General features: G+C 42.8%; 1 protein-coding gene across 1 annotated transcript; it reads right to left on the reverse strand.

Annotated features, from left to right (window-relative positions):
• Positions 1–280: 280 nt before the first annotated feature.
• On the reverse strand, positions 281–5377 carry LOC111957309 (spindlin-W). Its single transcript, XM_023978120.2, has 5 exons — positions 5271–5377; positions 3782–3823; positions 2268–2533; positions 1161–1394; positions 281–474 (listed from the first exon to the last, which is right to left on the reverse strand). Exons 2-5 carry the CDS (start codon positions 3799–3801, stop codon positions 413–415), a joined length of 582 nt encoding a protein of 193 aa, XP_023833888.1. The 5' UTR covers positions 3802–3823; positions 5271–5377; the 3' UTR covers positions 281–412.
• Positions 5378–14138: the final 8761 nt, after the last annotated feature.

Consider the following 14138-nt stretch of genomic DNA (forward strand, 5'->3'; position numbering starts at 1 on the left):
CTAGGTGGTTTTGACCAGGCGAAGTTGTATATCTAGGTGGGTTGTTGACCAGGTCAATTGTATTAGGTGTGTTTTGACCAGGTCAAGTTGTATTTAGTGGTTTTGACCAGGTTCAAGTTGTATTCTAGGTGGTTTTGACCAGGTCAAGTTGTATTCTAGGTGGTTTTGACCAGGTCAAGTTGTATCTTTAGGTGGTTTTGACCAGGTCAAGTTGTACTAGGTGGTTTTGACAGTCAAGTTGTATTTAGGTGGTTTTGACCAGGTCAAGTTGATATTCTAGGTGGTTTTGACCAGGTCATAAACCTGGATGTGGAAGTCGTCGTCGTATTTGATGTAGTAGCGAGGTTTGGCGGGAACCTGGTAGATAACCAGCCAGTCCTCTTCACGCCTTATCAGTGACGTACTCCCCTGCTTACCCACAAGGCTCTCGTCTCTCGCCTGGCTTCCTGTCCGCAGGCAGCAGGTGTTTGTTCTCTGGGAACGGGAAAAAATAGAGAGGAAAAAAGAGAATATGCATATGGTGTCTGCCGTTTTACTTTCCATCCCAGAAAAAATACTTCCTCCTCTTTCAGGTCCTCTACTCAGCAGCTAGCACGTAAGACATGTGTTCCAGTTCTCATGCTCTCAACAGAACGAACCATTTCACCCAGTAGCCTCATAAGCCATTCATGACCTGTTTTTTGATTTGTCTTCTGGATGTATACTGATCACGTGTGTTATATCTCTTCTGTATATCTTTTCCTTCGCTTTAATCATGTCAACCTGCCTTTCATTCAGCTTTACAACAATTACTTCATCCTCAGGTTCTGATAGTACTGTGGACATGGCTCCCTCCCTGCCCATCCACATACTGTGCTGTATGTCCCTATTTCAACTGCTCTATGCAGTGAAGACCATTTCTATTTCTTCTTAGGGAGATAAGATGTGTGGGTTAAGTCTTTACAATGACCTTAATTAATGTTAAAATCAGGTTTACAAACTCCTATTATAATGTTAAAAATGGTTTCCTTGTGTCAGCCTAACCATTGCAACAGACTCGTGATTTTCGTATCTCCTCTGTCGCGTCTCTTCTAAAAGGTTAAGATAATTATATGGAGTAAATAAAAGTCCTCTTCTAAAGGTTAAGATAATTATATGGAGTAAATAAAATACTTTCTCACCAGCTTCAGGCAGGATGCGGAGGTCTCCGTCCTTATAGTCGTCCCACAGCTGGTACATGTAGAGCACAGGGTCCTTCTCATAGGTGATGTAGTACCAGTTGGTCATGACGGGGGCGCGAGAGAGCACCATGCCCCGCCACTCATTCTTCTCACCGTCCTCCTTCTCAAACAGGTGCTCCACAGCCTTGCCCACCAGCTCTGGCGCATCGTGGGGCACCTTGATCTTGTTGTTTACTATGGAGGTAAAGAGAAGGACTTATAGTTTTGAAAAACACTAAAATAGCAGCCTGGTCAAGAATACGGAACACTGCGCTCACTTTTGGTTTCAGATTATTTCATTTAACTAGGCAYGTCAGTTAAGAACAAATAAGGGCCTACCCCGGCCAAACCCGGACGACACAGGGCCAATTGTGCGCCACCCTATGGGACTCCCAATCACAGCCAGATGTAATACAGCCTGGATTCGAACCAGGGACTGTAGTGACGTCTCTTGCACTGAGAAGCAGTGCCTTAGACCGCTGCGCCACTCGGGAGCCCCAAAACAGAACGTGAGCTGGTTCCACCAGGCGACTAAAATAGTTATTTAACTTAGACTGAGAGAATTGCTCTTTTTGTGTACTTTGGGGGCGAGAGGTAACATGGGGAAACAAATACTCCATAAAAAAAATAAACAGCCCTAGGCCCTTTCGATCTGAATGGATAGGTGTATAGGTCCAATCCTATACAATTCTTCTACATTGACACATATACAGTACAAGCTAGGTGCTGGGGTTGAATAAAATTATCTTGCATCGAGTTGACAACACCTTTATCTTGTAGTTTGCTGTACAGGAGATTACAATTAGCAATGCGCGGAAAGGTCACATGATAACCAAACGGTAGGTCATTAACCTGGGGATAATGGTATGCAGGCTTTTATTTACAATTAGGCCTTGATAAGATTAATCTGTTGTGTACATACTGACCTGGAACAAAGACCAGCACACACTGTTCTTTTGTGTTTTGTACATATTTGCTTGGTGGTCATTCCAGGTCGAGAATTTCTTCTCTCATTACCAACATGCTTAAATCAAAGCTTCAACATACTCAAATAGTAGGTGAACCCACCGACTTTCTCTGTTAAAACCTGCAGGTTGGACACCCGCTCGTCTTTGAACAGCTCGATGCCATAGACGCAGTCGAAGCCGTCGTATTTGACCATGTACAGGGAGGTGTTGACGGTGAGGCGCTCCAGCACTGTGCCTTTCCACTTGGTCAGGTTGCCCTTCTCCCTCCAATTGTGCTCAATCCGCAGGCCCAGCAGGTTGTTAGCGTCTGGGGTCGACGACAGAGACAAACCTGAACTCTCACTCAGCTCGCCGCTGCTACGCTTTCTGAGAGAAGAATATAGGTGTAAAATAACATTTCAGTTAAAGCAAAACAGGAAATACCCAAAACAGTACTCAAATACCAGTGAAATACCCAAAACAGTACTCAAATACCAGTGAAATACCCAAAACAGTACTCAAATACCAGTGAAATGGAAGGGTTATATCCTTCCTGTTTGGCCCTGTCCGGGGGTTTCTTCTGATGGGGCCACAGTGTCTCCTGACCCCTCCTGTCTCAGCCTCCAGTATTTATGCTGCAGTAGTTTATGTGTCGGGGGGATAGGGTCAGTTGGTTATACCTGGAGTACTTATCCTATCTTATCCAGTGTCCTGTGTGAATTTAAGTATGCTCTCTCTAATTCTCTCGTTCTCTCTTTCTTTCTCTCTCTCGGAGAACCTGAGCCCTAGGACCCCCATACCTGTCTCTTATACACATCTAGATGTGTATAAGAGACAGATATAAAATAAACTTGATTTGATTTGAAATACCGATTAGCATTGTTATGCTGGGTTGGCATGCCACTGTGTCCTATACCTGTCTCTTATACACATCTAGATGTGTATAAGAGACAGCAGTTGGTTATACCTGGAGTACTTATCCTATCTTATCCAGTGTCCTGTGTGAATTTAAGTATGCTCTCTCTAATTCTCTCGTTCTCTCTTTCTTTCTCTCTCTCGGAGAACCTGAGCCCTAGGACCATACGTCACGGCAAACCGGGCATGATGACTCCTTGCTGTCCCCAGTCCGCCTGGCCTTGCTGCTATTCCAGTTTCAGCTGTTCTGCCTGCGGTTATGGAACCCCTACCTGTCCCAGAACTGCTGTTTTCAACTCTTAATGATCGGCTATGAAAAGCCAACTGATATTTATTCCTGATTATTATTTGACCATGCTTGTCATTTATGAATATTTTGAACATCTTGGCATAGTTCTGTTATAATCTCCACCCGGCACAGCCAGAAGAGGACTGGCCACCCCTCATAGCCTGGTTCCTCTCTAGGTTTCTTCCTAGGTTTTGGCCTTTCTAGGGAGTTTTTCCTAGCCACCGTGCTTCTACACCTGCATTGCTTGCTGTTTGGGGTTTTAGGCTGGGTTTCTGTACAGCACTTCGAGATATTAGCTGATGTACGAAGGGCTATYTAAAATAAACTTGATTTGATTTGAAATACCCAACACAGTACTCAAATACCAGTGAAATACCCAAAACAGTACTCAAATACCAGTGAAATAACCAATAACAGGTGTTTCAACCTACCTGCCCCTTTTCTTGGACATATTTCCAGAAATTCACACAATCCTGTGGGCAGAGAGCAAAGAGAGTGTATTATTTCAATGCAAAACCTCAAATAATGTAGCAAAAGGCAGGGCAGGGCAGCGAACCCAGGTCGCTGGCTCACATAGTGAGGATCGCTATGTTGCACCCTCAGAACGGAAAGGTGCGTCCCTATGCCCTCGACAACTCAGCCCCCTAACACTTCTGTGCCGTAAATTCACAAACACCATCCCACTTCTGACACCAGTGTAGCGAACGGCAGGGCAGGGGAAGCGAGCCCGGGTCACTGGCGTAAAAGGCATACACCCTGCGAATCGTGCCAATAGAGTTCACCCACTTAGTGGGAATAATAATGTGGCTAATATACCAAGGACCTCTACCATAATCTCAATCTGGAGAAACTAACTTGATACAATTGTATTGAGTGTAGGCTAATTATGAATTAGCATTTCACTAGGCTATATTGATAACACATGGACTGTGTCACGGGGTAGAAATTCCTATCTTCAAATGACAAATGTTAGATGGCACATTTATCTCGAGACATGCAATCTGCAAATCATAACAAGATAACCTGTTACAGTGTATCATATAATGAATTATGGCTACGCAAGCAATAAACCCACACCCACCAGTGTACAAGTACTGGCGAGGATGGGTTATTTTACCCAGGTAGCCCTAGTTTCCCGCGAGTATACCACAGGCGTTGTTACATGGTTGCATGGTTTTGACCGAGTCAAYTTGTATTCTAGGTGGTTTTGACCGGGTCGGGTTGTATTCTAAATGGTTGCATTTACACAGGCAGCCAAATTCTGATATTTTTCGAACTAATTGGTGTTATGACCAATTAAATCAGCTCTAAAAGCATCTGATGTGATTGGTCAAAAGACCAATTAGTGGCAAAAAAATATCATAATTGGGCTGCCTGTGTAAACGCAGATTAAGTAGCCCTACCGGATGTCAACAAACAATGTCGCCCTCTCCCTCACTGCATAACCTCCTTCAACTGCTGCCTGTGCAATTGTCTGTGAAATCATGTCATGTCTCTAATGTAATTTTGCGGCGGACCACGTTTCGTAAGATTGCAGCAATTTGATATTTTTGGACAAGCCAGAGATATTCCTGACTACAACATCAAGGTGTAAGCATGCCTGTAAGCAGAGGTGTAGGCCTAGCTTTTCACATGCACGATTACGTTCAGATGTTGCCAATTGCTTTTCAAAGACGCGCGTGCCTATTTGCGCAAAGCGAAACCAATAATAGAACATTCAACGTCATGTAATCATGTGCGGTAATTTTGTGCCGTAACACTGAACACTGGTATACAGTAAAACGACCAACTGTGTTAGCGTTTGCATTACAATAAATAACGTAGACAAAATTGACACACTGGAGGCCTTGAAATGCATTATAATGTAGTGCAGTAACACGATTATCAAAGTAGAAAGCATATTTAGACAAAGAGAGTTACCTGGCCCCTATTTTCATATCTACTTCCCTCTGCTGAGCAGAATCCGCCTCATGAAGGCTACAAGGAAACAGTCTGACTACGGGAACTACAACTACCAAGATAGGTTTATGACTAAACTCTGTAAAAGTGTTGTCCTTCGCACAGGCCGCTGGGAGTTGGTGTACTTCACGTTACCCACCCCATTAAAGCCATTACAATAAATTGGGTTGTGTAACTCACAAAGGYGCAAAAACGGTCTTTAGTGGAGCTGTACATTGTGGCTTTGGCAAGCAATTAAATATTCAGTGTGTAGGCCTGTCTATTTCAGGAAAACTGAATTAACATAAAAAGTATCCATTTTGTTTTGCCTATCCGGTAGTAAGCTTGTCGGCCAAGCGTGTAGGTTGAACTACATTTCCCACAATGCAATACATATCACGGATTGGGTTGGGGAAATTCCTTTACAGCTGCACTATGACATGTATTTTTCCCTTAGCCCATACTTTCTTTGTCATGCTATTCAACTGTGGGCCCATATGAATAGCTATGCCTGCTTTAGGAAATAGATGTTTACATAGTCTAGACCTACAATGTGTGAGTACTTCTGTAGAATGGATACATTGCATGTTTATATTTATATCAAATTATATAATATTGGCTACTAATAATAATATGTTAGCAATTATAAAATGGATCAATGTTGAATCAAGACTTGGAAGTGGTGGTGTGAATGAGTCAACCAGGTGTTATTTGCAAGAAGGTGGAGGCACACAACCACACACACACACACACACCACCCACACACACACACACACACACACACACACACACACACACACACACAACACACACACACACACTCACAGAGACACACACACAGCCTCAGGAAGTAGTTGGGGGGGGGGGGGCGGTTGTGTATGAAGACACTGCTAATAGCTAAAACAGGCCTAGTAAAGGACTAGTGCAATACTTTAGTATTTTTTTCAAACTACATGAGTGTTTACCAGCATTTGTAACTTTTTTCTGATAATAATCTGTACAAAACAGTTCATCTGATAATACTTGTGGAATATGAAAATACTTGCTTCATATGTTTTCCAGTTTCTTGAAATACTTTGAAAATGCAACTTATTTCTATGTGAAAACTGAAATGGTATTTTATTTCCTTTTCCATAGATYCTCTTATCCAGAGCAATTTACAGTAGTGAGTGCATACCTTTTCTATACTGGTCCCTCATGGGAATCAAACCCACACCCCTAACATTGCAAGCGCCATGCTCTACCAACTGGGCCACATCATATCATCACAAACCACGTGATGCCTCAATGTACTCAATTGCTGTATTGGTCATTGTTTTTCTTCATAGTGACAAAAAGTCTACAGGTACAAACCTAGATGACCAGCTTACAGTGTAAGGAGGGTAAATTAATACTGCACAAAAAGTGGTTGTTTGCCATGTTATTTGATCAAGAAAAATATTTAATTTGTCTTGTTTTGGCCGGTGTAGACCGTCATTGTAAATAAGAATTTGTTCTTGACTGACTTGCCTAGTTAAATAAAGTTTAAAAAATAACTTTGCACCTTTTGATGTAAATGTTTGAGGACAGGGTTTTCTGGATTCCATTAGAATGACAGAATCGCAGAGAAAGGGACATAGCAACAACTCTTACAATTCCAACTTTTGAATCCTGCAAGATACTGTTCTTCATTATACAACCACCTTTTTGCTAGAGACATCTATATCGGTCCACTAATACTAGTAAAGGCCTAATACTAGTAAAGGCCTAATACTAGTAAAGACCTAATACTAGTAAAGGCCTAATACTCGGAAAGGCCTAATACTAGTAAAGGCCTAATACTAGTAAAGGCCTAATACTAGTAAAGGTACTACTTTTGTGAAACTTTTTTTTCTGCAAAATATACATGATTTTTTCATGATTTTTTTGTTTATTTTGTATTTTTCAGTGGGTGCTGCTGTAACAGTTTAACTTTAGTCCGTCCCCTCGCCCGACCCGGCTGCGAACCAGGGACCCTCTGCACACATCAACAACTGACACCCACGAAGCATCGTTACCCATCGCTCCACAAAAAGCCAGGGGGAACACTACTTCAAGGTCTCAGAGCAAGTGACGTCACCGATTGAAAGGCTATTACGCGCACCACCGCTAGCTAGCTAGCCATTTCACATCCGTTACACTGCAGCACCTCAGCACCCCTCTTCCCAGGGCTATGCACACACACACACCACACACACACACACACAACACACACACACACACACACACAACCACACACACACACACACACACACACACACACAACACACACAACCACCACACCACAACACCACACACACACACACACACACACACCACACACACCACAACAGGCAGCAAGAGTACCTAGCTAACTAAATCAATCTCTGTCTGTCTCTCTCCTTCTCTCTCTCCCTCTCTCTCTTCCTCTCTCTGTCCCAGACTGCTGTGTCACTGTACATAATGAACTAGAGGTACAGACTCTAATCACTAAAAGACACTGCTACCTGCTGTGGGGAGTGATGGGAATATGAAGGACCTCCGAGTCTCAGTGGATGTGATCAGTCATTCTGTCCTATAAACTGAATTGACAGTTTTCACCACTAGATGTCAGCCACAGTCTCTCTGTCACAGCAGACCATTCATAATGAGCTGATTTGGACAGACTTGGTGGAAAAGGTACATAATTGTCATACTTGAGGAAAAGTAAAGATACCTTAACCCTCCTGTTGTGTTCGTTTAATGTTAATTCATTCTGTGTTCCCGGTCCAAAATGACCGCCCAATTATAGCTGATTATAAATCCATAATAATCCATATATTATCACCTAATGTTGTGTTAGATCATTGTATCAACTTAAGTTCTTGTGATCATTACAAGTTTTGAACTTCTATTTGCTATTTCTGGCCTGTAGGCCTCATTGACCTGAGCTCATACAACTATTTTTTGAGTAAAAAAAGCATCATGTATGGATTATTTGGACTATTACACATACTCAGATGAAACATATTGTGTTATTTATCACAGACTACTTTGTGTCAAAGTTTAACAATGACATTTGTTTTGAAACCATTTCAAATGTTTAAATAGTGGCAGGATTTTCTGTCATCAATCCGGGATATGGCGTATCTCYTTGGCCCTGGGGTCATCCMGATAACATTTTCAGCCGACAGCCGACCTCTCCTCTCAGGTGGGGATGAAGACCAGGACAAATTCCCYTTCTTTGACCAGAATGTAACAACAACCTCAGCAGGMSCCTCTTCCTCATCACTGGATTGTTCCACATCCGGTGTCTCTTGGTCTGGATCATATTCTGTGTTGTCTTCAACTTCTGACACTTCCTCCTCTAATGCATCTTCACTGTCAGGTTCCTGGCCTCTCTCCTCCTCACCAGTGTCATGATCAAAGATATGATCAAGAGCCTCACATACAGTATATTGTTTGGTCATTGTGCTGCCACAGAATTAATTGTGAGCAAGGCTTCAAAAAAGCTTTATATACCAGAGCTGCGAGAAAAGTTCTATATATTATTGAAACAATGTTGCGATTGTTTGTGAGAATGCCAACAGGTGTGGTTCCCGTGGGGGAAAGATTCTATTGGGGAAAGGTTGCCACTATTCAGTCAGAAATCAATGGCCCATCAACTTAAGGACTGACAAAACTAATTTGTCTCCACTTAGCGACACACAAGCCTTTGAATCGATTTTGTGAAGAATTTCTTTAACCACTCCCAGAAGGCTCTTTATAAATCATCTTCTGTCCTGGACGAGGAACTTCTGAAGAGTTTACTTCAATGGTAACTTCATTAAATGTAGTTGTTGTACCCTAGCATACTGGGGCTGGCAGACACTTAAAACCCATAACAGTCTAAGCCCTGTCTAAGCTGGGGGAGGGGGGTTCTACTAAGCTATATGGAATTGTTTTAAGAAGGTCATACCAAGGACCATTTAGCTATTTGATTTAGAATGTTAAGACCCATTGAAGTATCCCCCAAAAATAATAAAAAATAATTTAATGAAAACATATTTTTGGCCTTACTGCTACTTGCCTACACAAACACATTGAATAACATATTTACTACATGGAATTTGTTGAATTTCTTTGACATGTATTTAACCCCTTATTTTTGGCACAAAACAGACGCCATATACAGTATTCTTCAACTGGTTCTGGGGGCCATTCAGACGAGTCTTGTGAGGACTGTTGGCGTCCTAGAGAAAGACAACCAACATGTATGTGTTTGTGAGAGTCTCACCTTTCCACAGAGGGGAAACCCAAATCTGGGCCTAGTGTGTAGCCCAAACTGTTCGGACGCTACAGACAGAAGTTGTCAGATCGGCTGTAGCGACTTCAGACGAGTCCCAAGYCACATTTGGCGGTCAGAGAGCAAAACGGAGAACACCGTTGTGTTTGTGAGAGTCTCATATTTCCARAGAGGGGCCATAGGGGTCATAACCATTCGGTTGCTACAGGTGATTTTGTGAGAAGACTCTGTCACCTTTCACCGCAGATGAGGAAGTGTGACATCGGCGGATTTGGTGGATTAAGAGGCATCTAATGCAAGCTGATATCTCTAGCTTAAATTGACAGATTTTTATTGGGATTTTTAAATTATGCTAATTAGATTCCCGCGGGGCACGGACATTGACTCTAGGGGATTTAAACTGTGTAGTACTACGGCTCTATTCAATCTGTATCAATGAAGCATTAACATTTACATTTACATTTACATTTAAGTCATTTAGCAGACGCTCTTATCCAGAGCGACTTACAAATTGGATTGAAGTGTTGACACACCAGGGAATATTACCCCTAATTAGTACAAGGAAGCTATGTAGAAATACAGACAGTCTAAAGGGCCCTTCCCTCTTTGTTCCCTTCATCTGTACTGGTCTTAAAACAAAGGCTATGGTAAAACAATCAATCATTTATCTGTGCTTTCACTCGTCCAGTTTGATGCCAGTGCAGTTGGAGGAAAGGAGATGAGGAGAGGAAAAGCCACTTCACCCTATTGAGATACACCCGGATGAGTCATCTCTACCATCAGTCTCATCCCATTTCTCTCCCGTAATCCACTGTAGTCTGTGCCCTGAGCCCTATTCCAATACTTTTGCAATGCCTCCTTCTTTCTTACCTCCCTGTCTTGAAGTAATCCCCTTTCTGACATGAATGGATCTAAGCTCTTGTTTTCACCTCCCTTTCGAGGTTGGATCAGTGATTATGTGGTAGTCCCACCTAGCTATCTTTAGATTAATGCACTAATTGTACGCCGCACTGGATAACAGTGTATGCTAAAMGACTSAAATGTAAATGTAAAAAAATATATTACTCGGAGGGGACAAAGAGATGATTTATTGAACAGGGCTATGGACTGCTCTCTCAGTGGTTTGGATGCCAGTGTGCCTCCACCTTGGCTCACTCTGCAACACTGGATCTGGCCAGAGAAGCCTGTGGGTCTGGCTAAAGCTTGTGTACAATCCACCCCCACAGCCATTCATCATCACAGACACAGAACATCCAGAACAACAGAGTTGATTGTTGTTGTATAAGGCTAGAGAGAGACTAAAAGCCTTGTACACAAGGTTATAGGATTTCACTAGCATTTTACTTGAGCCCTTTGGCCTACGTCCTAGTAATGATGTTACAGACATCATAAATAGTCAAGAGCTATAACTCATGTCATATTATGGCAGCTATCATGAGTCATGAATCCTTAGGAAATCTGTTATGTGGGTACAATGAAACCGTTAGGTTGTCCTTTTGAAAAAAGGTTCAAGTAGGCCTAAAGTGCATTTTCTTACGTCAGAAACAGTGACTGAGTTTAGGCCTACTCGAATCCTTTTTCAAAAGGGCTTCCTGTCAGCCGAAGAACTAGCGCTGCACCAAACATAATATCTTCAGATGTTTACAGTGGAGATGTGTAGCCAGTGTGCGTGTGAGTGAGTCAGAAAGTTAAGCTGACAAACCGTATGTGTGGGCCTTGTGTCCTCCTCTCTGACTGTGTACAAAGCTTTCCTGCTGGCCAAGGTTGCCTGTCTACATTCCTGGCTGCCTGTGATTGTCACAGCAACRGAGCAAAAAGCATTGAGCTGAAAAGGCACTGCTATGTTGTTTCACCAAATAGCTAAAAGTTGCCATGACTAATGGAATACCTTGTTTTATATTTGTAAGAGTGAAGCAGGATGATGACGGTGCTATTCCGACTCACTTCCTGCTTTTTATTCGGCACACAGTCATACACTGCGGTACAGAATGGCTTTAGATATTCAGTAAAATACAATTAACTTTATTATGCTCTTAAATATTTGACAGTTCATCACATAAGAGCAAGGATGAACATTTTAACATGTTTCCACTCAACACATGATCTTTGGTTGATCATTTGATCAATGAATCCCATTATGGTATATTACCAAAAACTGTACAGTATTATCTAATAATATTCACTCTTAATCTAATGGTAATCCAAATTGGGGATCGGGATAAACTGGCAGGTCATGGCTGGATCACTCGTGTCAGTAGCCAACAAAGTTTGCAAACCACTGCTTAAAACCAAGTAGCTTAGTGTAATCCTAAAAAGTCTGGAGGGAAAGTAGCCTTGGCTCCATCACACACACACACACACACACACACACACACACACACACACACACACACACACACACACACACACACACACACACACACACACACACACACACACACACACACACACACACACACACACACTCTCTCTCTTCCTTTCTTTCTCTCTCTTACACATACACATAGATTGCATCCAAATCCCTGGTCTGTCCCACACACAGTCAGGTAACTCTCTCTGCTGCTGTCTCAGCTGCTAAGAGGTTCCTCCTGCAGTGGTATCCTAGGAGGGGAGCCAGTGGATGCGTTCTCCCCAGGGGCACGCTGCGAATCTCGCCTTTAAAAATAGAGTACTCCCGCTCTCCCTCCATCTCACATCTCCAGGTATATGTCAGTTCAATTTTCACTGCAGGAGAGAAGACACTCACTTGCCAAAAGGGTCAGGTAGAGTTTTCTGACGATGGAAGCCTTTGCACATAGGTGGGATGAGACAGAATCTTTGACAAAACTTTTCCCTAAGCTCCCAGAATATTTACAATGAACAGAACAATAAACAAAACATTGTGTTTTATCAAGAACCTAGATAACATTTATTCTGGAACTCAATATAAAGAACAAGCTAGACTGTGTCTGGTTTATTTCTGGCAACTCCCATTCAGTTTTTCTATTTCTCAAACCAAGGAACCTCAATCCCAGCCACCACACTCTTCCTGTACCTCTTCTGCTTTTATCAAAAGATCTCCAGGCCTGGTAGCCATGTAAATTAGTTCCTGTTATAGCTGTACTGTCCTGCTGAGAGTGTTGATTGTGGTATGGGATGAATTGCAGAGGGGATATTATGGTGAAGGAGACATGTACACTCAAGACCGGTCATGTCTATATCCAAGGTCACACTGTGTGTGCGTGTGCGTGTGTGTGCGTGTGTGTGCGTGTGTGTGTGTGTGCCTGGATCACACATGAAAGAACAATTGATTGAGTGTCACATCCTGTTTCCATTGGTAGATCATGCAGTGTGTGTGTGTGTCTGTGTGTCTAGGAATACTGCTCTGTTTCAGCTGATAATGGTAGCATGTCCACATGGCAACAAGCTCTCACAGTCTCACTGCAGAGTTAGGCATTTATCCACATTTCTCCAAACATCAAATTTCGAAGTTGCTCCAAAACTAGTGTCCACACACGCACGCACGCACGCACCACGCACGCACGCACGCACGCACGCACGCACGCACGCACACACACACACACACACACATCCAGAGACATGGGATTATGCCCATTCACCACCCCGTCCACGCCCTAGCAAAACCCTAGCCTACTTGATGGTAATAGTGCTCACTGTTGTCCCTAGTGGGCGGGATTGAAAGCATTTCCCGACTTGCCCTGGCGTGCCCTGGATGTATGGATGTCCAATTTTGAAGTCACTCTTGAGCGATCTGCCTGCATATGAAGGAGGCCTTTACAGACTCCTGACTGTCAGAATGTAATAGATGGTTCACCATGGTTCACTGTTTATCCAAATAAAAGCATTTGTGTGTGTGTGTGTGTGTGTGTGTGTGTGTGTGTGTGTGCGGTTTTGTGGTGTGTGTGTGTGGTTGTGTGTGGTGTGTGTGTGTGTGTGTGTGTGTGTGTGTGTGTGTGTGTGTGTGTGTGTGTGTGTGTGTGTGTGGTGTGTGTGTGTGTGTGTGCACATGTGCGTTGGTGCATGTGCATGCCTGTGTGCATGTCTGTGGAATGTTATATTCTAAAATTGGAAATCACGCCAGTGTTAGGGCTAAAATCAGAATGTGCTGATTGCTGTTTTCACTGGGTTTAATTAGCGAGTCTACAAGCTGATTTTTAGCCTTAATCACACCTAACCTCCCTGTTCCCTTGCAAATGATGAAATGGCAAATTTAGAGGATGGTGTCTGCTGCAGTCTTTTTCTCAGGAGAACTTTCTGTAACAACCCCAAGACATTTTGTGTTTGAGAGCTGAATACATTTCGACAGGGTCAAGAAGAGTTTAGTGGGATGGGTGAACACATGGGACGACTGGGTTTGAAACCTAGATCTCCTGCGGCCTACAAGTGATTTATTTATTTATTTTACCTTTATTTATACATGTTAAATCAATTAAGAAGAGATTATTATTTGCAATGCTGATCTGTGTTAGCCCACTGAGCTAAAGTATAGGTATTAACCTGGATCGCTAACTGAAGCTTTTAGGTCTCAGGTATACACCCCCCCCCCCACCACCACCGACACAAAGAAACAAACTGAGCAATCATCCAAA

Source organism: Salvelinus sp. IW2-2015, linkage group LG32, assembly GCF_002910315.2.
Source record: "Salvelinus sp. IW2-2015 linkage group LG32, ASM291031v2, whole genome shotgun sequence".
Classification (NCBI taxonomy): domain Eukaryota; kingdom Metazoa; phylum Chordata; class Actinopteri; order Salmoniformes; family Salmonidae; genus Salvelinus; species Salvelinus sp. IW2-2015.

Excerpts from the sequence above, each read along its gene's own strand:
- LOC111957309 (XM_023978120.2), bottom strand. The coding sequence starts at position 3,801 with ATGTCCAAGAAAAGGGGCAG. Across the intron at positions 2,534-3,781 it reads ATGTCCAAGAAAAGGGGCAG|AAAGCGTAGCAGCGGCGAGC; the intron begins GTAGGTTGAAAC and ends TTCTTCTCTCAG. Across the intron at positions 1,395-2,267 it reads GGTTTTAACAGAGAAAGTCG|TAAACAACAAGATCAAGGTG; the intron begins GTGGGTTCACCT and ends TTACCTCCATAG.